At 47.2% G+C, this 23,277-nt stretch overlaps 1 protein-coding gene across 1 annotated transcript in view; it reads right to left on the bottom strand.

Moving 5' to 3' along the window:
• HKDC1 (hexokinase domain containing 1) overlaps window positions 1–23,277 on the bottom strand; it is a gene marked incomplete at both ends in the record, with an annotated part of 46,735 nt that overhangs the window by 7,650 nt on the left and 15,808 nt on the right. Inside the window, 12 exons of the mRNA XM_081268137.1 lie at window positions 1,276–1,431; window positions 3,570–3,753; window positions 5,466–5,565; window positions 5,687–5,782; window positions 8,307–8,426; window positions 8,515–8,660; window positions 11,025–11,329; window positions 12,721–12,954; window positions 13,605–13,760; window positions 18,389–18,572; window positions 20,495–20,594; window positions 21,708–21,803. Coding sequence (XP_081124263.1) covers window positions 1,276–1,431; window positions 3,570–3,753; window positions 5,466–5,565; window positions 5,687–5,782; window positions 8,307–8,426; window positions 8,515–8,660; window positions 11,025–11,329; window positions 12,721–12,954; window positions 13,605–13,760; window positions 18,389–18,572; window positions 20,495–20,594; window positions 21,708–21,803 — 1,877 coding nt within the window. The remainder of the gene's footprint in view (window positions 1–1,275; window positions 1,432–3,569; window positions 3,754–5,465; window positions 5,566–5,686; window positions 5,783–8,306; window positions 8,427–8,514; window positions 8,661–11,024; window positions 11,330–12,720; window positions 12,955–13,604; window positions 13,761–18,388; window positions 18,573–20,494; window positions 20,595–21,707; window positions 21,804–23,277) is intronic.

Below are 23,277 nucleotides of genomic sequence, written 5' to 3'. Positions count from 1 at the left end.
TGCTTGTCCAAAATTCAACACTGAATTAACCAAGCATCTCGATCTAGCTGTAAGTTTTTCAGAAAATACAAGAGACAGAGAAAAATGCTAATGCTATAATCAGAAAAGTCTAGAATATAGGAAACATAAGATGATAGCTTCCTCAACAAATATGTTTTAAGGAGAAACAAGAGAGGGTAGGAAAAGCTGTAGGTGAAAACAGATTTTAGAAACATATCAGCCAAATGCCATTCATGGACCTTGTTACAGATGCAAACAACTGTTTAAATCACTATCTTTGGGCAATTCAGGAAGTGGGAACATTAGAAGATATTTTGAGATTAAGGCTTATCATTTCCTATTCAGGCATGATAAAGGTGCTGTTGTCATGCTTTTATAGTGAACTCATATTTTAGAAATACATTTTGAAATATTTATATTTGAGATGACATAAAACATGGGATTTATTTCAAATTAAGCTAACCCAGAGGTGGGTACAAAATTGTACAGATGACCCCAGTTCAGCCATGAATTGATCATCAATGATGGTGGTGATGGAAATACTGAGTTCATTTTACTATTTCCTCTACCTCTAATATATATAATATGACTGCAATTGTGAAAACATCTTTATATGTAGTCAAGAACTTAAAAGGAAATACAATATATAAAAATCAAAACTATATTTGGTTTTTTGTTTTTATTTTTTGTTTATTGCTGTTGTTTTGGGTACCAGGGATTGAACTCAGGGGTGCTTAACCCCTGAGCCACATCCCCAACCCTTTTTTATATTTTATTTAGAGACAGGGTCTCACTAAGTTGCTTAGGGGCCTCACTAAGTTGCTGAGATGACTTTGAACTTGCAATCCTCCTGCCTCAGCTTCCCAAGATGTTGGGATTATAGGCATGCACCACCACACCCAGCAAAATATCATTATCTGGTAGTGAACATATAGGTGATTTTTTTTAAGACTTTTGTATTATGGACAGATCATCATTTCAGAAATAAAAGAAGATTACTTTTGGGCCTTAATCTAACTCCTGGAGTTAGTCATTTCTGCTAAGGACTCTGAGGCCCACTCAAGCCATCCGCTGGCCTCTCGGCCACACTCAGGGACCTTGGGACTGTGATCTTACACAGCTGGGGAGAGGCAGCAGCCCAGGCATCAGCCCCCACCCAAATAGGGCCATCCTGTTTTAATTTTAAATTCTGAACCCTACTGGAGCCTGGCATGATAACATCACATCCCATTTGGAACGTTTCACACACAGCAGGTAGACTTGATCACACGTCACCTTTCAATCTGGGACAGGAACTTGGTTTCAAAGATGCCCCTGGTCCGGAGTCGCTCTGAAATCTGCCCTCGGAAGAGGAGACCCTGTTTGGTCAGGTCAATCAGGATCTGCCGCACGATCTCCCCCAGGTACATGCCACTGGTCATTTTCTCATATCTGTTTGCAGAACAGGGATAAGTGGGTAAGGACAGGAAAATCAGTGATGGCAAGTGGCTTTGAAAATGCACCCTGGGCCCCGTGTGGAAGGCATGCCGTTGCCAATGGTTCAGGGCGGGCCTGGGGCAGTGGAGGCCTGGAGAGGCTCTCTCCAGATGCAAGGCAGAAAAGAGTATGCTGTGGGGAGGCAGGCTTCCGCCACGTGCACCAGGAACCAGTCCAGCTCTCCCACATCCCGCTGAGAGGTAAGCAAGGACTGGGAGCCCTCCTGCCAATCGGACCCACAGAATAACAGAAGGCAAGCATCTGGGGCACTGGACGCACTGAGCAAAACCTAGTCCTGCTCTTGGCCCCAAAGCCCATTCTCTCTGGCTTTGCTGCAAATCGGATCTATTAGAGGGTCTCCTTGGCTTTGCATGAAGCCATTTATTCCACTAGAATTCATCTACCTGCACGTACATTGAAACTACCTTCACATAAAATGTGCACAAAAAATGTTAGTTCTTCTCTCTTTCCACCAGAGTGTGAGCTCCTGGAAGGCAAACAGCAAGGGGAAAGGGGGCTTGGGAAGCAGCAAGGTACCCAGAAGACACTCTGCCCAGGTAGGTGAACAATGGCTGCAGGGTATCCCAACAACCATGCAGAGCTGGGCTCTCATTGGCTGCAGAGGCCAATGGAGATAGGAGCACGCCTGAGACTTCCATGCTGGGCTCCTGCTCTCTAAAGGATACGGGATCTTTCAGCCTAAGAAACCAACACCAGGACAGAAGAAGAATGGTGACTGCGAGGCCAATTCAAGTTTTCGGCCCTTAAACTGTCAGTCCCAAAATACGGGCCCCAGTGGATACAAACACAAAATTATGACACAAGGACTCTGCCCCTTGTATCTGCCCCAAGTATCAAGAAGAGCCTTGATACTTGGGATGCAGAGATAAGGTCCCACCAGGTGCAGAGGCGCATGCCTGTAATCCCAGCAGTTCCAGAGGCTGAGGTAGGAAGATCGCAAGTTCAAAGCCAGCCTCAGCAACTTAGTGAGACCCTGTCTCAAAATAAAAAATCAAAAGGGCTGGGGATGTGGCTCAGTAGTAAAGCACCCCTGGATTTAAACCCTGGTACCAAAAACAAAATCCAAAACAAAGAAAGTCCCTTCTTTTTGGAGCAATTCCTGTTTAGCCAGCCTTACCAAAGCTCACCTACCTTCCAGGGACAAAGACTGACGCCAGAAGCAGGCAAGGGGCCATAAGGGCTGGTCCTAGCCTTGCCTGAGCCTCCTCTAGACAACATTCTAGGAACAGTCACGAAGGTGTCCCTGGCCCAGGCATCTCATCACATCCTACCTGCCCACCCTCCCAGTGTCAATATATCTGTATTTCCCCTTAATTTGATATGCAGATACTGAGTCTTGATTGTAATAAAGATCCTTTGGCCTGCAAAAACAGTTACCACCTGGTGCTCTGCAGAAGGGGTTTGCCACCCCCTGTTCCAGTTTGTGGGCCCATGTCAATAATCAAAGCCTCATATAACAGCCCAATCTACCACTCTCTCCCCCACTCCAGCAGGCATATCACAGTGCAAGAGAAAATCTAGTCCCAATTTTTAAAAGTCATTTTTTCTAGTGTTTTAGTGTGATGAGTAATTGGTATATACCTTGCCATGGATGGTGACCCATGATGTGACATGCTGTTGTCCTTGAGAACAAGCCCTCCCTCCCCATCCACCACAGGGGCCCGCTTTCCCGTCCCCCAGTCCAGAAATCACCAACCTGGTAGCAGATCTTAAAAGACCAAGGATGTCGATTTCTAAAGTGGACTGATTAAGCGTCCATCCCAGAGAGCTCATTAAGCCAGCACACCCCTGCTCTGCCCCCAGCCCCAGTGAGTAGACCTCTGAAAGCTCTCCCTTGCTTCCAGAGCCAAGACTAGCCCTTATGGTTCCTTCTGGAAATTAGAAAAGGAGACCCCTTCCTTCTACCTGTGGGAAACATCATATTTTTCTTTCATTGCATTGACAGCTGATGGAGAGTTATAATAAACATGCAAAGCTATCATGTCAACGATACAGAAATAGCACCCGCCCTTAGGCCCTGTAAAGTTGCTCCCTGCACACCCTGTATATGTGTCCACATCAGCCCTCTTCACCTCTGTTTGCCAGGATTCAAGGACCCCTCGTCCACCTCCTTGTCGTACTGGGTCCGGATGTCATCTATGCAGCCATTGTCTCCAAATCCTCCCCACTCTGTGTTGATACACATCTTGCCCTCATCCCCGTCCACCAGCTCGATGTTCCGCAACTCCTCCATGTAGCACATGTTGCTTCCTGTCCCTAGAAGAAATTGTGAAGGGAATTTAATTCTCTAAGACACCATGAGGTCTTGGGCAGCGTGGGGCAGTGAATAAGAATCAGGATTGGAGGGCTGGGGATACAGCTCAGTTGGTAGAGTGCTTGTTTCACATGCACAAGGCCCTGGGTTCAATCCCCAGCACCACAGGACTGGATGAATCCAGCTCTGTACTCAGCTGGCTGGCCTGGGAAGTTGTTCCAGAGGGTTGTCTGGGCACCTTGAATATAAGCAGCAGGCAGAACAAAAAGATGCAGATCTGCTGAGATGGCTTCAATGCCAGGTAGAGGCTTCACTTCACTCAAATCCTTACCTACTTTGGGAGCTGGGCAGGTTGCTTATTCTGTCTGACTGAGTTTTCTCATCTGCAGGAGGGATGAGCTAGATCTAGGGGGCCACGAGACAAGGCCTGTTTGAATATTGTATATCCCCAGTACCCTCCCTCCCAAAAAATAAAAATAAAGGAAATAAGGCCTGACTTATGAATTTTTTATAAATAAAAAATGAGGTGATATATATATAAGTATTCAATATAAATGGTACCTGACGTCGTCATCATTTCTCTCTGTTTTTTTTGTTTTGTTTTGTTTTGTTTTGTTTTTTGGTACCGGGGATTGAACTCAGGGGCACTCGACAACTGAGCCACATCCCCAGCCCTCTTTTGTATTTTATTTAGAGACAGGGTCTCACTGAGTTGCTTAGTGCTTCGCCATTGCTGAGGCTGGCTTTGAACACATGATCCTCCTGCCTCAGCCGCCTGAGCCACAGGAGATTATAGGAATTACAGGCATGAGCCACCGCGCCCGGCTTATTTTCATCATCTTTATCAAAACCACAGAGCTTCCCCAGAGTCATAGAATTAGAAGCCAAAGCTGGAAGGGACCAGGAGGAATCAGCTAGTCTTGGATAAGCAAACTAGGTAAGGGTTTGAGGGAGGTGAAGCCAATCTGCATCTCTTTGTTCTGCCTGCTGTTCATGTTCAAGATGCCCAAACAACCCTCTGGAACAACTTCCCAGGTTCTGTCACTACTCAATCTGTGCCTGTCACCTGGAGTGAAGTTTGTTCACATCTTCACCTGTTCAAATCCCACGTGTCCCTCAACCTCTTAGAGAAGGTCGTTCCTATTTGGAATCTACCCTTGGCCTTAATCACTGCCAAACTTCTTCCAAAGGTCCCTAAAATGTCTGTATTGTTTCAGGCCACTCTCTTCCCCTCTTCTCATTTTCTTTCCAAATCATCTCCTTCCTATGTACCCTAAGAACCAGAGAAACAAGGTGGTGCACATGGGGTCCAGAGTGATTCAATTCTGGTCTCTTTCTTCCTAAGAAAGTCTTGTCCCAAAGCCATCATTTGAAAAGTCCCTTCTTTCTATGTCATCTCCTTCCTCAACAAAAAGGATCAACCTGATTTAGAACCCTTAACGGAAGAAGCTACTAAGTGGAGATTTCAAAATTAGGCAACCTGGAATCCCAATCTTAATTAATTTCTTCTCTGCCTTGGACAGAGCCTCTGCATAATGGAGAAATAGTGAGTTGCCCCACCCGCACCACCTCTTGCTATGTGAGAATCTCTTAAGGATTGGGATAGGATTAGCAAACATGTGACATCTGTAAACTACCATTTTTTCCCTTGCCTAGGACCTGGCCTCAGAACTACTCTCAACATAGTAGTCCAGGCAATCGTCTAACCACTTACCTGCAATCAAGCCAATCTCACAGTTAGGATCTTCATAGCCACAGGTCATCATGGTCCCCACTGTGTCATTCACAACCGCAACTATGTCCAGGTCGAACTCCTGCAAAGGAGGAAGTTCTACTGGAAGCAGGATGTGGAGGAGTCACAGGGATTAGGGTGGCAGAGCAGAGGGCCGAGGGGAAGGGGGCGAGGTCAGGCATGAGACTCAACACATGGCCTACATTTCTCCTCTTGATGGCTTCTCTGAGCATGTCCACCACATCCTCCCCTTCACAGTCGGTGGCCTTGAAGCCTTTGGTCCACCCTATGAGTGTTCCCTGAAAGAAAGGAGGGGAAATTCATCTGAGCCATAGTTCACAAGGACCACCACGAACTTCGACTTCTACTAGACACTGACAATTTGATGGCGAGCCAAGCAGGCGGGCTTTTGATTGTGTTTCTGCCTCTGCAGCCCTAACACAGCACGGAGGTGTCACTGAGCAGGATGCCCGGACAAGGTCTAGCACTGTGTGGAGTCACTGCCACGATTCCTGTTCTTCAAGGGTCAGCCATGTTCCCTGCCATTACTGCACAGAATCAAAGCCCGGGATCAGAGAAGAAGTCCCACTTCTAATTCACCCTAGGATGGATTGAGATGGGATCAAAGGTGCAGTTATAACATGTTTGACAAAGCATTGTTCCACAAGAACAAAGAAACTAGCATCCTATGATTGCAGCAATATCCAGGAGACCTATCATCTTATGCAGGAATATAAAAAATGTTATTCTGCCACTTAAAGTATGCTGCAGGAGAACACTGGATGTTTGGGAACAATGTCCCTTAGGCACAGTTAAGTGAAAGCTCAGTAAACAAATATAGATAGTGAATTATTCTATTTTTATTTTAAAAATTACATATGCACATGAACCTGGAAAAAGATCTGAAACAGTATTTTAGGTTTTTTTGTTTGTTTGGTTTTTGTTTTGGTACCAGGGATTGAACCCAGGGGTGCTTAACCACTGAGACACACCCACAGCCCTTTTTTATATTTTATTTAGATACAGGATCTCACTGAAATGCTTAGGCCCTCGCAAAGTTGCTGAGACTGGCTTTGAACTTGTGATCCTCCTGCCTCAGCCTCCGGAGCTGGGATTACAGGCATGCGCCACCATGCCCAGCTATTTTACAATTTTGAAAAGTATTTTAATTTTAAAGAGAAGCCCAAGGTTGTCCTGTTAACCTGAAGCAGACGGCACTCTAGCCCTAGCTCTGCAGCCCAGAAAGTTAGGAGAGGGGACAGCTGGCAGAGTTGGGGTATCTGGGCCAAGAGAGGTCTTGGGAAGGAGAGGTGGCCAGCAAACCTGCCGGGAGTGCCCCACCCTGTGGCTCGATGCCACCTCACCCTGAGGCCCTCAGCCAGCAAGCCCAGGTCTCCCTCCTTTTCTCCTCAGTCCTCAAGAAACTGGGCCACCTTGCTCCTTTCCTGCTTGACATGTGTAGACAAATCAGAGAGACAGCCCAACTGAAATACCTCTCTCTTGTAAACTGCATTTACACAAAAATGTTATCTACTTTTAATCTCATTTTTCCTCCAGCCATGGTCGATTTTGTTCCCAGCTGCCCACTTGCTCATCTTGTCAGAACAAACTTGTCAGAACAGCTGGAAGAAGAGGCCCTAGAAACCCAGTGCCCCAGGTCAGAAACACAACTGTGTCCTGGAGCCCATCAGCCCTTCAGGACCGTGGACAGCTGCACACAGCTCCCCCTCCCCCACAGTGTATTGATTCCTAGGGCCACAGTGACACAGGGATAGGATCATCTTTAAAGAACAAAACACGACTGACAAGAATGCATTCCCTTCTGACTCCCCATCACCTCTACTACTAGGAGGTCATCTCTACTATTAGTCCAGCAGGAGTCCTTCCAGATCTTTTTCTCTATGCCTATGTATGTTTTTAAATAAATAAGTCATACACTATAAACTATTGCTATTTGTTTTCTTCTTCAATGATGCTCCTTCTGGACCTTTCTAAATCACTTGACAGGGATCTGTTACATTCCTTTACTGAACAAAATATTCCTCAAATATAATTGCAGATAAATTTTGGAATCCATAAAACATACCTTTAAAAAAGGGTGTATATTTATCCTCATTTTTGTGGGGGAAAGGGAACAAGGGATTGAACTCAGAGGTACTTGATCACTGAGCTACAAGCCCAGCCCTATTTTGTGTTTTATTTAGAGACAGGGTCTCACTGAGTTGCTTAGGGCCTCATTTTTTGCAGAGGCTGGCTTGAACTCTTCATCCTCCTGCCTCAACCTCCCAAGCCCTGGGATTATAATTGTGCACTACCATGTCCAGCTCTCCTCATGTTTTAAGTGAGGAAATTAAAGTACAGAGAGTTAAATAAATCATCCAAAGTCACATGGCTAATAAATAGCAATTTCTGGATTTGAACAACAACAACAAGAAAAAACACACACACGTTTTTTTTAATCGTTAAAATATTCCACCATGGCCCAGCTTAGTGATGCACAACTGTAATCCCAGCAGCTCAGGAGACTAAAACAGGAGGATCCCACGTTCAAAGCCAGCCTCAGCCACAGTGAGGCACTAAGCAACTCAGTGAGACCCTGTCTCTAAATAAAATACAAAATAGGGCTGGGGATGTGGCTCAGTGGTCGAGTGCCCCTGACTTCAATCCCCAGAACAAAAAAAGAAAAAAATTCTACCATGTGTTTCTAGCTGCTCTGAATTACGACTCCTCAACCAAGTCAAGAGTGCCTGGGAGGAAACCTGAGCTGCCCCAGAGGAGGAGAGCGCTCCCCCACCCCCACCCCCCCACCGCAAGCTGCCTCACCTTGTCAATGCTCATCTGCCTGCAGGGAAAGGAGAAGGTGAAGCCCAAAGGCAGCCGGGCTCCCTTGAGGCCCATGTAATCCAGGAAGTCGGCGATGCACTGCACGATGTGGTCGAACAGCTGCGGGGAGAGACACATCCATGCCACTGGGCACCCATCAGGGTGCGAGCGGCGCCCACGGGGCATGAAACTCCCTCCCTACACTCACCTCCTCGCCAGTGCCCTGCATGATCTCCAGGGGGATGGCAAAGATCTTGTTGTACATTCGCACTGACCTCCGTCCACTTCTGATCTTCACCAGGAGGACCCGGAAGTTAGTCCCCCCTAAATCCAGGGCCAGGAACTTTCCTTTCTCTGTGGGGAGAAAGTGGGGGCTGCGTTCTCCAGTATGCACTCAGGGACTTGTGTCAGGGAACTGGGGGGAGGAGGAGAGGTCCAAGCCCAGCAGACCTGGAGCCGGCCTTCCTGGGCTCCAGACCAGAGGGTCAGGGTACTGCACAGGGAGTTTGCACCTGTCTGAGGCCAGACTGCAAAGGCCAGGTGTCCCTAAACTATCACTGGTGAGGTGCCACAAAAAGGGCCCTGAACTGCAGGAGAGGGACCTAGTGGTTCTGAAAGATGGCTTTTCATCTTAAGCAAGGGTGGCCAGGCCCTACCTTTCCACATCTGCAGAATAAGAGGTTGGGCCTCTGAGGGCCTTTCAGGCTCTAAGTTCCACCCCGCGGTGGCCTGTTAGGAAGCCCCAAGGTGCCGTGTTCTAGGAACAGGGCGTCTGGTGAAGGACACACTGAAACTGACTTGCAAGAGGCCTCTGAGGGTGACTCTGGGCCAGGTGACCCTGACCGCAAGGACTCCGGAAGGTGTTTCCATCCTGTCTGTGCAGCCTAGAGGGGTCCTCGTCACAGCATGGGATGATTTTTCTTGCTCCCTCTCCTTCCCCTGATCCCCACACACCCCAGTCTGACTAATGAAAAAACGTGTCAAGTCCTTCTCCCTTGGTACCTGTGGGCCCCATGTGCAGTCAGAGCCTCGGGCTTCCCTGCTGCCCGCATCATCTGCCTCCTTCCCAGAGAACCTTCTCCCTGCGCTCAGTCTCACTCACTTTTTTTTTTTTTTGGTGGGGGACGGGGGTACTGGGGATTGAACTCAGAGGCACCCGACTACTGAGCCACATCCTCAGCCCTTTTTTGTATTTTATTTAGAGACGGGGACTCACTGAGTTGCTTACTGAGCCTCTTTTGCTGAGGCTGGTTTTGAACTCTCGATCCTCATCACCTGATATCACTTACTTATTCATTGCCTAGCACCTGTGAGCCCCACCCACAAGGGCAGGGGCTATACTTCACTACTCTGTTACTGTGCCTGGAATAGAGCAGTAGGTTCGTAACAGAGCTTTGAGGAGTGAAGGCAGAAGGATGAAAGAAATGAAGAATATGAATCATTAAGTGATTATGAGATTTTTTTATATATTTGATTTTTCTTTGTTTTTATTTTGGGAGGTCTTTGAGTTTTTGTTTTGTTGTTGTTGTTTTGGAGGGGAGTTGTTTGTTTTGGTGCATTGAACCTTGAACCCAGGGGCACTTACCACTGAGCCACTGAGCTACATCCTCAGTCCTTTTTATTTTGACACAGATTCTAAGTGGCGAAGGTTGGCCTCAAATTTGTGATCCTCCTGCCTAAGCCTTCTGAGTCATCAGGATCTTAAGTGTGCATCACCACACCCAGCTGGATTTTGGGTTTTGGTGTGGGTGGGTGTGTATGTGTACGTGTGGCTGTGTTTCTCATGTAAACTCAAAGGATTTGGGCTTCGGAAAGATCTTGGTTGTTTAGAGATCCAGAACAGGTGACCTCAGCAGGTCACTAAACCCCTAAGTCTCAGTTTGGGTATCCATAAAATGGGAACCATTTCCTCTTTGAGAAACATACAAAGTATTTTTGGAGATGAAATGGAAGTAAAGGTTCAAATGCAAATTATAAGATGTGAATCATCTCACAAAGGTCATTATTCCAATAAGAAGTCCGTGAGATTCGAAGAGGTAAAATATTTTTTCTAAAGAACTTACTGTCCTCTTCAGAGGCTTCTCTCCCCTGAGCCCGAGGCGCAGGACCAGGATCAAGAGTTGAAAAAGTCCAGAGCAGAAACCAATGAGAGGAAGGAGAGCAGTCCAAGCCCCAGGAGAGAACCGGCAGGACGACCAGCCCAGTGACCCAGACGGACGCTCAGGGACAGGAGGACCTGGGCCTTCTGTCTGCTCCTAGAATGGGTCTGCTCACGTCTTTACCTACACACGTAGACACATGTGCACACATGCTCGCACACACACACACCCTTGGGTCAACCGAGGCACACGGTTCAGAAGGAGAGTGAACCCCCATCTCCTCCTTTCATGACAGACATGAATCCAACGATCTAAAAACCGAATACCTCGCTGGATTTAGGGTTTTTTTTCAGGGGCACAGTGTGTGCTGGGGAGTGAACTCAGGGGCACTTACTCATTGAGCCATATCCCCAGCCTTTTTCTGTATTTTATTTAGAGACAGGGTCTTACTGAGTTGCTTAGGTCCTCACTAAGTTGCTGAGTCTGGCTTTGAACTCACAATCCTCCTGCCTCAGCCTCATGAGCTGCTGGGATTCCAGATGTACACTACCACACCCGGCTTAGGGAGTTTTGATGGGAGCTCTGGGTGGCCCTTCAGAGCAGGGGCTTGCGGACCCACCTGTGCCGTCGGGCATCCCACAGACGTAGGTGGGCAGCATCTTGACTGTGGCCAGCGCCTGCGTCTTCCTCTTCAGCCCGTACTCGAGCTCAGTCCGCATCTTGTGCTGCACGCCCACCAGCTGCTCCCGGGTCAGCTGGAACAAGGCCAGCACCTCATCAATCTGTTTCCTCTGGGCCTGCACACGGGAAGCCACCGCCGTCACCATGGCGGCCCCCTTGGTGCTGCCACTCTCTGACAGGAGGAAGCGGACATCACAGTTTGGGACCAGTCTCCTCACCACCTTGTGCAGGCGTTTGGGGTACCTGGAGGTAGGGGTGATGCAAAATATCAACAGTCAGGTCTGACTAATGGGAAGAGACCCAGGTGGAGTGGGGACTGCATCTGCAGTTGTTAAATGTTATGGAGGGTGACGAGGACAGCTGGGACAGTGGAAGGACACTCGGGAGGCTCAAGGAAATGCCTATTTGATCAGCTAATATTTCACCAGTGGAGTACATCCATGCATAATGTATTAGCTGGACATCTTCTCCGTCTAAAGAAGGATCTTCTTGCTTAGCCCTTTCTAGAATGTTCCCACTCGACTTCCAGCCTGACCTCCATTAGTCAAAGGGGATTCCATTCTGTTTTTCTGCCACTTCTGTTTTTTCCCATCTCTAACTGGGTGTATCTTATTTTCCAATCTTACCACCTAGTAGGTTTCAATAAATAATGAATGAATGATGGATGGATGGATGGATGGATGGATGGATGGATAGATAGATGGATGGATGGATGGATGGATGGATGGATGGATAGATAGATGGATGGATAGATGGATGGATGGGTAGATAGATGGATGAATGAATGGATGGTAGATGGATGGATGGATGGGTAGATAGATGGATGGATGGGTAGATGGGTAGATAGATGGATGAATGAATGGATGGTAGATGGATGGATGGATGGGTAGATAGATGGATGGATGGTGGATGGATGGATGGATGGGTAGATGGATAATGGATGGATGGTAGATGGATGGATGGATGGTGGATGGATGGATGGATGGGTAGATGGATAATGGATGGATGGTAGATGGATGGATGGATGGTGGATGGATGGATGGATGGTGGATGGATGGATGGATGGGTAGATGGATAATGGATGGATGGTAGATGGATGGATGGATGGTGGATGGATGGATGGATGGGTAGATGGATAATGGATGGATGGTAGATGGATGGATGGATGGTGGATGGATGGATGGATGGTGGATGGATGGATGGGTAGATGGATAATGGATGGATGGTAGATGGATGGATGGATGGTGGATGGATGGATGGATGGGTAGATGGATAATGGATGGATGGTAGATGGATGGATGGATGGTGGATGGATGGATGGATGGGTAGATGGATGGATGGATGGATATATGGGTGGACAGACACCCATACAGATGGATGGGTAGATGGATAGATGGCCTTCCTAATTAGGCAATTGGCTTGAGCAGACTATATCTTTGCGAGTGATTCCCAAAAGCAACCCAACCATTTAGGGGAAAGTAGGCTTTGGATTCAACCTTTCCTTTTAATCTTAGACTATACAGTGGTGTTCGGTTCCAGCTGCCCAGATACACAGCATCGTTCATTGAGAACACTGGAACCCGGCCCCAGGAGAGGCCTGCTGGAGGGGTTGCAGGCGGGCAGGCGGCACTCACTGGGGGTGTATCTTGTAGAGTGTGCCATCCATGCCCACCGTGGTCCGGAGCCTCGCCAGCTTCTTGTTCTCCCGGAGGCGTGTCAGGATGGCCGCCAACGCTGCTGCACAGAGATTGGCGGAACGGAAGGAGACGATGGTGCAGACATGCTGGACAGCAATGCAGTCGGCCTCAGAGGGCTCCAGGCCCAGATCCACCAGGATCTCTCTTGTATTACCAAGGCCTTCTTTGTACCTGCCCAGGGGACAGGAATGAGAGGACCACACTTCCCCATGCCACGGGCACCCTCCTGGGGGAACCAGCTCTCCCACCTTTCAGGATTATACAAATAGACTGGTTCATGGTGACAGAGGAATGACAATATCAACATTGATAAGGGCAGTTACTATTTATTGAGCACTTACTCTATGCCAGGTACTTGTCTGAAGATTTTATATGTATTAACACATTTAATCTCCACAAAAATACTAAGGAAAAGTACTGTCACTACCAAATTGTACAGATGAGAAAGGTGAGTCACAACAAGGGTAACTTGTCCCTGGTGGCACAGTTAATAAGTGCTAGACCCAAGATTTGAACTCAGGTAATTAGATTATGGCCCATACTTTTAACTACGCTGTGCTATGTAGCCCAAATCTGCACAGTCCCAGACTCCGGGAGAGTGCGAGTCTGCTGAATCAAAACTGATTACAAAGTCCATGGCAATGCCAGGGATTCTCAGCCTGAGGAACAGGACACTGAGATGACTAAGGCCAGCCATCTCCACCAGCAGCCCATTGCAGGGATCTGAGTGTAAGAACTCAAATCACCAAACCCAAAGGCAGCTCCACTGGCCACCCCACTCCCACAGAGGCAAGGCGGGAGGGACACACTCAGTGACTTACTTCTCCATGGCAGCCACGTGTTGTGTTTCGATCTTGCCCTTAGTGTGGAGAGCAGAGGATTTCACACCACCAAACAGGAGGCCAGCCTTAGCCATCTTCAGCAAGATGAGCCTGACGAGCTCCCCCAGGTACAAGCCACTGATCATCTTCTCAAACCTGCAATTTGGTGAACACATCAGTGGAAGCCACATCTTTGGTTATGCAGCATCATATCCCAAAGAGCCATGGCTCAAGGTCAAGAGCAGGATAAGAGCTCTGTGGTCAGGAGGCCTCAGCCCAGCCCAGGTGCAGCACGCGGTTGGCAGAAGAGCACCGTCCTCTCCTCGACACTCTTCATCAAGGAAAGGGCTGAGTTGGAGAAGATCTAAGATTCCTACCTGTTCACAAAATTCTGGACTCCAAGAATCTTTATCTCAAACCACCCTGGCTGTGGGGGTGCCATGTTTACTTTGGGCATAAGGAAACTCAACATCATAGGCTTCAGATGCTTTCCTAGGAATCACATAACCATTGCACCACAAACCACATTCCAGGTACTTCCATCTCTTACATTGAGCTTTTATCCAAACATGAAAAGATGCTGCCGTCATTTGGTCCTGGAGTGTCCCCCAAAGGCTCATGTGTGATAAGCTTGGTGCTCAATCTGTGTAATGCTGATGGGAAATCGTGGGATTTTAAGAAATGGGACCTTGTGGGTGGTCGTCCAGTCACTGGGGGAGTGCTCTTGGAGGGGATGTTGGGATTCTAGTCCCTTCCTCTTCCTCTCTCTTTCTCATACCCAGCCAGGGGGTGAATGGGCCTCCTCTGCCACATGCTCCCGCCATGATGTGCTGGCCCACCAGGGGCCCAAAAGCAGAGGGGCCAACCAGTCATGGACTGGAATCTCCCAAACTGCAAGCCAAAGTAAACTTTTCTCCTCATAAGTAAATTGTCCATGGCAATGCCAGGGATTCTCAGCCTGAGGAACAGGACACTGAGATGACGGAGATGGGAAGCTACCACTGTGCTCTCTGTGAGACAGAGGATCTACCATAAGGTGAATGCAGTATCTGGAAGGCCACCTGTACCTCTAAGTCTGCACACCAGACAGCTGATAATCCTCAGCCCCCCACCAGGTGAACTACAAGTTTCATTTTCCAAACATGATATGACACAAAGTCAAGGACAATCTGTTTCATAATCTACCTTGAATATTTCACTGTTTAAAAATCTTAGAAGGGCTGGGGAGATAGCTCAGTTGGTAGAGTGCTTGCCTTGCATGCACAAGGCCCTGGGTTCAATCTCCAGTACTACCAAAAATAAATAAATAAATAAATAAAATAAAAATCTTAGAACATTGAAGAAACAGAAGTCAATCAAATAAAATCTAAGTTGGATTCGAGAGAATAGAATTTATCTTAAGTGAAATGGAAATGGATAAAAATGAAAAAAGTAAAAAAAAAAATGGGCATCACTTCCTTGGAACATGACTGCCCGGGGTCCCCAGGGAAGCCGGGGTATGCTGGGTGTGGGTACAGCCAAGGCAGGAATGTGCTGTGAGGGTTTGCATTTCTAGCGTTTGAATGATTTCTAGGAAGTGCCTAAATATTCATTCACCAAGGCGTCTCCGCAAAAAGGTCGATTCAGGGCTGGGGCTGGGAAAGTGGGAAATGAACCTGGGACATGTTCTCTGCACTAAAGGACAAGCTACTTAAGAGCAATGAAAACATGTCACGAGGACGCAGGAGTCAGCTCGAAGGGGCTTCCTTTGGCTAAATCTGAAGAAAAAAAACTTGGAGCATCAAAATAAACAACAATAGGAAGAAACTGAAACATAATCTAAAAAAAAAAGAAGAGGGCTGCGGCTGTAGCTCAGTTGTAGAGCGCCTGCCTCGCACGTGTGAGGCACTGGGTTCGACCCTCAGCACCACATAAAAGTAAATAAATAAATAAAGATATTGTGTCCATCTACAACTAAACAAATATTAAAAAATAAAAGGAATCCACAAGTCCATACTAGTATAAATAAATGAAGGAGACAGGAAAGCTCTTCCTTTTAGTAGAATAACTACTAATAAACATAGAAGGAATGATGGGTTTAGAAATTCATCAGTGGATATGAAAGTAGGAAGCTAAAGCTTGACAATAATCTCTCCATCAGACACTTGCTCACCGCACAGGCATGAGAGTGACCTCACACTGGAGAACCCTGCCAGTATCCCTCAACCCAGTGACTTGGGTTAGCGGAGGCTTGGAACAGACTCCACAAGCCTCCTGATACATACAGGGCACTGGGAAAGACATGCACCACCTGCAGGATACTCCTGCAGAAAAATGCACTTGGCAGGGTGTGGTAGGGCACACCTGTAATCCCAGCAGCTCAGGAGGCTGAGGCAGGAGAATCGCAAGTTCAAAGCCAGCCTCAGCAACAGCAAGGCCCTAGGTAACTCAGTGAGACCCTGTCTAAATAAAATACAAAATAGGGCTGAGGTTTTGGCTCAGCAGCTGAGCGCCCCTGAGTTCAGTCCCCAGTACCTAAAAAATAAAAAAAAAAAAATACACCTGAATCTAATCATTAGGAAACATCATAAAAATCCAAAAGCTATTGATTGAGTCTGCAAAATATTAGCCTCTGTTCTTCAAAGTCACAAAAAACAAACAGATACTAAAGAAGTATCTCAGATACTAAGGAAGATACTGAGGAAGTGCTCCAGGCTCAAAGAGGTTAAAGAGACATCACTGTAAAATGTAACCTGCAATTCTGGATGAGAGCCCAGACCACGGCATTTCTTTCCTTCCTTATAAAAGACATTGGTGGGGCTGGGCTGTGGCTCAGTGGTCGAGTGCTCGCCTAGCATGCATGAGGCACTGGGTTCAATCCTCAGAACCACATAAATGTAAAATAAAGATATTGTGTCCACCTAAAACTAAAAACTAAATATTTAAAAATAAATAAAATAAAGGTATTGTGTCTATCTACAACTAAGATAATATATTTTAAAAAGACATTGGTGAATAGACAAGCAAAAGGAAGTAGAATAGAAGGAGCATGGGAGAGGGAGGGAGGATGGGAGGGAAAGGGAAGATCATGAACTGAAATCGATTTCTTTGCATGTGTTTGTTGGTCAGGATGAGCCCAACTACTATGTATAACTACAAAGCTCAGAAAAAAAAAAAGACACTGGTGGGGGCCAGGCACGGTGGGGGCCAGGCACGGTGGTGCATAACCGTAATCTCAGCTACTTGGGAGGCAGAGGCAGGAGGATCACACATAGAAGGCCTGCCTGAATAGTTTAGCAGGACTCTGTCTCAAAATAAAAAATAAAAAGAGTGGGGATAAGTTGGGGTGGTAGCTCAGTGGTGGAGTGCTTGCCTAGCACATGTGAGGCACTGGGTTTGATCCTCAGCACCACATAAAAATAAATAAATAAAATAAACATATTATGTCCATCTACAATTAAGAAAAATTTTTTTAAAAAGAGTGGGAATAAAAAAAATTAATTTAAAAAATATTTTAAAGTGGCAGAGTGATAGTCTTGCTAGACCCTGAATCCAACCACCAGTACCCAAAATATATATATTTATAAGTTGCTGAGGTTGACCTCGAACTTGCAATCCTCTTGCTTCAGTTTCCCAAGTTGCTGCAATTATAGGCATGTGCCACTGCACCTGGTTCAGAAAAAATAATCTTATACATACATATGTAAGTGTATTTTATGTGTGTTATAAGCATAGACATACATATATACAGAAAGATAGAATATTACTATTTGGGGAATTTGAGTGAATGGGTATGGGGAAACATTGTACTACTTTTACAACTTTTCTGTAATTCAAAATTAATTTTTATGGGGTGCAGCAGCACACACCTCGAATCCCAGCAACTTGGGAGGGTGAGAATCACAAGTTCAAAGCCAGCTTCAGCAATTTAGTGAGGCCCTAACGAACTTAGCAAGGTTTTGTCTCAAAATAAAATTTTTTAAAAAGGCTAGGAATGTGGCTCAGTGGTTAAGCGGCCTGGGTTCATTCCCCTAGTACCATATATATATATGGTACTAGGGGAATGAAAATATATATATTTCATATATATATATATGTGGTTTTTTTCTTAATTTAAACATTCTTTCATTTAACAAACTCTCAATGAAGTTCAATAATGTGTAAGACTCAGTGTGTAGAAAGGAAAGGAAGGTCAACTGTGTAAGCTGCCTTCAGGGAGCTCAGCATGTAGATGAAGAGCTGCGGCAGACACCTAAGTATAGAGACGTGTATGGGATGAGGCTGGGAAGGGTGTGGACAGCAGACACAGAAGGAAGGCCTGGCCAGGCCCTTTTCTGTACTTTATTTAGAGACAGGGTCTCATTGAGTTGCTTGGGGCCTCATTAAGTTGCTGAGGCTGGCTTTGAACTCACAATCCTCCTGCCTCAGCCTCCCGAGCCTCTGGGATTACAGGCGTGTGCCACTGCACCTGGCATGCCTGGGTTCCTTCTGTGGCTGCTTCTATGTGCTCCAAGAGGGCCAGACCTGTGGTTTGGTTCATGGCCTCATCTCCAATGCCTTGATGCACATCCAACTCCAGAAATACGGGCAGAACTAGAGCTAGGGATATGACCTAGGAGACAGCCAGTCCACTTCCTTGGCTTCAATCTGTTCATCTGCCAAATAAAACTAAAATACAAGCCTTGCCTTAAAAACTCATTGAGACAGATGACTAGTCACATATGGAGAGCCTCCCAGGTACAAGGGCACCAGGGATCAGGCAGAGCCTGGTGCCGATGCCCAGATCAGAGCGAGTGGGCACTCACAGTTGTTTCCCCGGGTTGAGTGAGCCAAGGTCCAGCTCCCTGTCAAACTCGGTGCGAATGTCCTCCAAGGCCCCATCGTCCCCGAAGGCCCCCCACTCCGTGTTGATGCACATCCTCCCCTCGTCGCCTTCCACAAGGTCAATGTTGCTCATGTCCTCCATGTAACATGCGTTGGTGCCAGTTCCTGGAAAAGGGATCAGAGAGAATATGCAAAGAGGAAAGGGCGCCCGGCTGGGCAGGACATGGAGAACCCAGCTGCCTGGAGTCCTGAAGAATGCACACAAAGTGCTTTTGATCCACTCCCCAGGGCTGGTGCTGGCAGAGCAAAGCAGCTTTGGCAAGCCTCAAGCTCATGAGGAATAGAGCTGACATGCCGAGCCCATACTTCTCAGTGTGTTAATGGATGGCGGTTATGAATGGAGTCAATTATGAAGCCGTCCCTCATGAATATGCATGAAAGCTGACAAAGCGCACTTAGAAGAGAAGGCTGAGTTAAGCTAATCTTGTAAATATTGGGGGGGGGAAGCCCACTGACCCAACCCAGAGCAAGCTGCTCTATAAGCTACTGACATTCCTTTTTATTTGACACTAAAAATACTCTACTTACCCCCTGCTATAAGTGGCTTTAGCATACGTGCTATCTTATCTGTGACAGTGATTAACTAGCACCTAAGAAAGTAACGATTCATATCCAAATACAAGATCACTACAGGAAAATCCCTCAAATACTTCAGTATTGGGGAACCCTGCAAGGGGAGTCTTTTTGGAGTCTTTTAGGTTGATGGAAATGTTCTAAAATTACAAAGGACATTGATGAAGCTCTGTGAGTTTACGAAAAGCCATTCAACTGCACACCTGTAGCATGAGAATTGATATGCCTCAGACAAGCTGCTTTAGATGTCTTTAAAATATTTTTTTCTATTTCTCTGATATGCTGGACTGAGTATTTGAAATGCCAACATGAAAAAATGGGAAATGTAAGAAAGCAGAATGTGGCCAGGCTCAGTGGTGCATGCCTGTAATCCCAGCGGCTTGGGAGGCTGAGGCAGGAGGATCACGAGTTCAAAGCCAGCCTCAGCAAAAGCAAGGCCCTAAGCAACTCAGTGAGACCCTGTCCACAGGACAGCAGCTGGATGTCATGGGTGGAGGCCACCTCATTCTGAGGTGTGGGGCTCCTGGAAATGGAAAGGCACAGGAAGCTGCTCAGGTTTAAAGACCCGGCCCTTCCAGACAGTCAGGTCGAGGAGGTGCTTTTGGAGATTAAGATAGATCAATTCAGAAAACTCTCCCAGTCGTGGTAGAGAGATGGGAAGGGGAGAAGCCACTATTCAAGAACAACCTAGAGACCAGTCCCTCCTGCCTTCTCATGGGCCCTCCTGCAGAGCCCCTCCCACCTGCTGGATATCTCTGGGGCTTCTGACGTCCCCTGACAGCACAGCCTCTTGATTGATCACCCTTGTCCCCAGGAATTGATTCTCCATGCAGCAGCCAAGGAAAGCTTTTTAAAACACTTTTCCATTTATCCAACCCCCACTCAAAGTCCTCCAGGGCTTCTCATCCCCCTTGGGTAAAAGCTGGTGGCCTTTCCCCCTCCTCCCCCCATCCCCACCAGCCTTCTCCTACTTGATGCAGCCACCCTCAGCCTCTGAGGTTCCTTGAGCAGCCTGGACTCATTCCCATCTCTGAGGTTAGAGGCTCCTCCCTGCCAGGGACACCTCTCCCTCCACCTCCACCCTGCCCTCTCGTCCTCCTCTCCTCCTCACCCCTCACTCTGTCATGGCAGCCTGTGTTAATTTCTTCATCATGCTCACCACCACCAGAAATTACCTTGCGAGTGTCAGTCTCCCTGACCTTCCCCACCTCCCCTCTGCAAGCTCCAGAAGAGCACAGGAGCCCACGGCTGCGAGCCCAGGGCCCAGCCCAGGGCCCACACACCACAGCCTGCAGGAAACACTTGTGAATGAATGAATCAATTTCCCACCTCCCTAAGTCGCTTCTCCTAAATGGACAGGGTCAGCCCCCCACCATTTACTCAGGTTAGGCTGAAACTAAGCTCCAAACAAGCCCCTTTCTCCCACCTCCGAAAAATAAGTTCAAATGAGTTACCAATGATCACACCGACTTCACAGTAGGGGTCGTCATAGGCACAGGTCATCATGGTCCCCACGGTGTCATTGACTAAAGCTAGGATATCCACATCCAGGTCCTGTGGAACACAAGGCCCCGAGAGCATCAGTGGGTGGGAAGGAGGTAGGACCCTTCCCCTTCCCTAGGAAAGCAGTTAGTTGAGACATCACTAGATTCCGCCTGCTGGCCTGCGGGGAGAAGTGGGGTGTATGAAGGTCAGGGGCCGGGAGAGGGAGAGGGAGAGGGGACCTGTGCTCCTCCTCTGAGGGTGAAGGCCTCTGTGCAGAGGGAATATGAAGACAGCCCATTAGGAGGGACAGCCATCAGGAGGGTTGTTCCCACACCCTTGTGTGAGGAAGCCTGAGAGCGCACAGAGGAAAGCACAGCCATCCTGGGCCCAACGGTGTCTCTAGGGAAGAAAGCCAAAGTCTCGCCACAGGAACCTGGTCCCCAGCAAGCCCCCCTCCAGGGGTCATGCCGTGGTTTCCTGTTCTGCCAAGTCAACTTGGATCATTGCACAGGGTTTCCCCAGGGTTGGAGGAACATTTTAAATTAAACTGAAAATGTTAAGAGAAAAATGAAGGCTACCAAGGATAGAAGCCCAGCCTTAAAGAGAAAAAAGACCAGAAGGCTGCACAGCACAACAGCCCTCTGCTCTGGGGACGCAGCTTGGTGGCAGAGCACTCAGATAGCACTGGAGAGGCCCTGGTGCAATCCTTGGCACAGCAAAAATACACACACACACACATTCACACACACACACACACATTCACACACACACACACACACACACGTGTGTGTGTGTACTCTTTCCTTCGGGGTAACAAGCAGTTGGGATTTATTTGTGCTGCACTTTCCAGCTCATCAAGGAGCAAGCCATCTGTGGAGCCTGAGAGAGGAGGGGTGGATATGCACAGCCCGGGTTTAACTAAGTCCCCCTGAAGGGCTGCGGCCAGTGGGGGACTCAGGGAAGTGCAGGGAGGTGCTGGGCTACCTTTCAACAGTGATGGGAGCCACCCCACATACAAAGGGTCCCCAGTGGGTGATCCAAAATGGCCACATCTGTGCTACAGTGGGATGTCCCTGAAGAAGTTCCTTCTCTGATTCTCCTTCCGGGCAGGCACAGTACAAGACCCCCAAGAGAAAGGGGCTGGGACTGGGAGTGGTCCTCATTTCAAAGTCAATACCTCACCTTGTGTTTTTTCATGGCTCTGGTCAGGCGGCTCACTACGTCCGTGTCCTGAACGCCCCGTGCCTTGAACTTCTTGGTCCATGAAAGCAGGACACCCTGGGGGGAGACATCAGATCCAGCCAAACGGAGCAACAGAAACATCAAGCGCACAGAACACCCCCACGGGCTTCTCTTCTCTAGGCTGAAGCACCCCCAATATTTTCTCTCATTGTGTTTCCAATTGACGCATAAAAACTATTCAGATCATGGGGTACAGTTTGAATGCATGTATCTAATGTGTAATGATCAATCAGGAAAATTAACAAATCCATCACCTCAAACATTGAGCACTTCTTTGTGGTTAGAATATTCAGTCTAGTAGTCCTTTTGAAATGTATAATATAATTTCATCCACTACAGTTGCCCTGCTGTGCAATAGTATGTGCAATAGAACACCAGAATTTATTTCTCCTATTTGGCTGGGAATTTGTACCCACTGGCCCTTCTCTTCTCAGCCTTCCCTCCTTTTAACCCTTCCCAGCTGATGGAAACCACCATCCTACTTTCTACTTCCACGAGATCAACTTTTGCAGATTCAAAAAAAATGAGTGAGATCGTGTGGTATTTGTCTTTGTGTGCCTGGCTTATTTCACGGAACATCCTCCAGCCTCATCCACTTTGCTGTATGTGACAGGATTTCATCCTTTCTTGGCTGAACGGTATTCTGTTGTGCACACGGGACACACTTCATCCATTCATCTGTTGGTGGACATGGCAGTTGAGTCCACAGCTGGGCTACGGAGGACAGATCCTTCTAATATCACTTCAGATGACTTTTTTAGTATTTATTCCTCTCATTTGAGTAGACTGAAACTTGATATATAGTAACAGAGCAATTACAGAAGAGTTAGAACTACTGGGCGTGGTGGGGCATGCCTGTAATCCCAATGGCTCAGGAGGCTGAGGCAGGAGAATCGAGAGTTCAAAGCCAGCCTCAGCAACTTAGCAAGTGAGACCCTATCGCTAAATAAAATACAAAAAAAAAAAAAAAGGGCTGAGGATGTGGCTCAGTGGTTAAGTGCCCCTGAGTTCAATCCCTGGTACAAAAAAAAAAAAAAAAAAAAGAGTCAGAACACTTGGATTCCTGAGACATTGGAGCCTTCGTTTATTCAACTGTATAATTGGAATATCTCTTTCCTATGGAGGATGTGAAGAAATACCACTCCTCCCTCCCTCCCTCCCTCTCTCTCTCTCTCTCTCTCTCTCTCTCTCTCTCTCTCTATCTCTCTCTCTCTCTCTCTCTCAGGCATGCTCTGATGAAAATATCTGGCATAAGGTATCTACATGTTGTATGATTTGCAGGTCCCCAAAACAAAAACTAGCAAAACAAAAACCCTTGTAGGACTCCCTCAAAAACTTAATTCCACTTGGAAAAATAGTTCTCAAGTTGTATCAATCTTTTTTCTTTTTCTTTTTTTTTTGGACCCAGGGCACTTTACTACTGAGCTACATTCCCAGCCCTTTCAATTTTATCTTGAAACTAGTTTCACGAGGTTACCCAGGCTGGCTTCCAGATTTCAATCCTCCTGCC

This window comes from Spermophilus citellus (assembly GCF_964194105.1).
Source record: "Spermophilus citellus genome assembly, chromosome: 15".
Lineage (NCBI taxonomy): Eukaryota > Metazoa > Chordata > Mammalia > Rodentia > Sciuridae > Spermophilus > Spermophilus citellus.
This window is presented reverse-complemented; position numbering and strand designations above follow the sequence as displayed.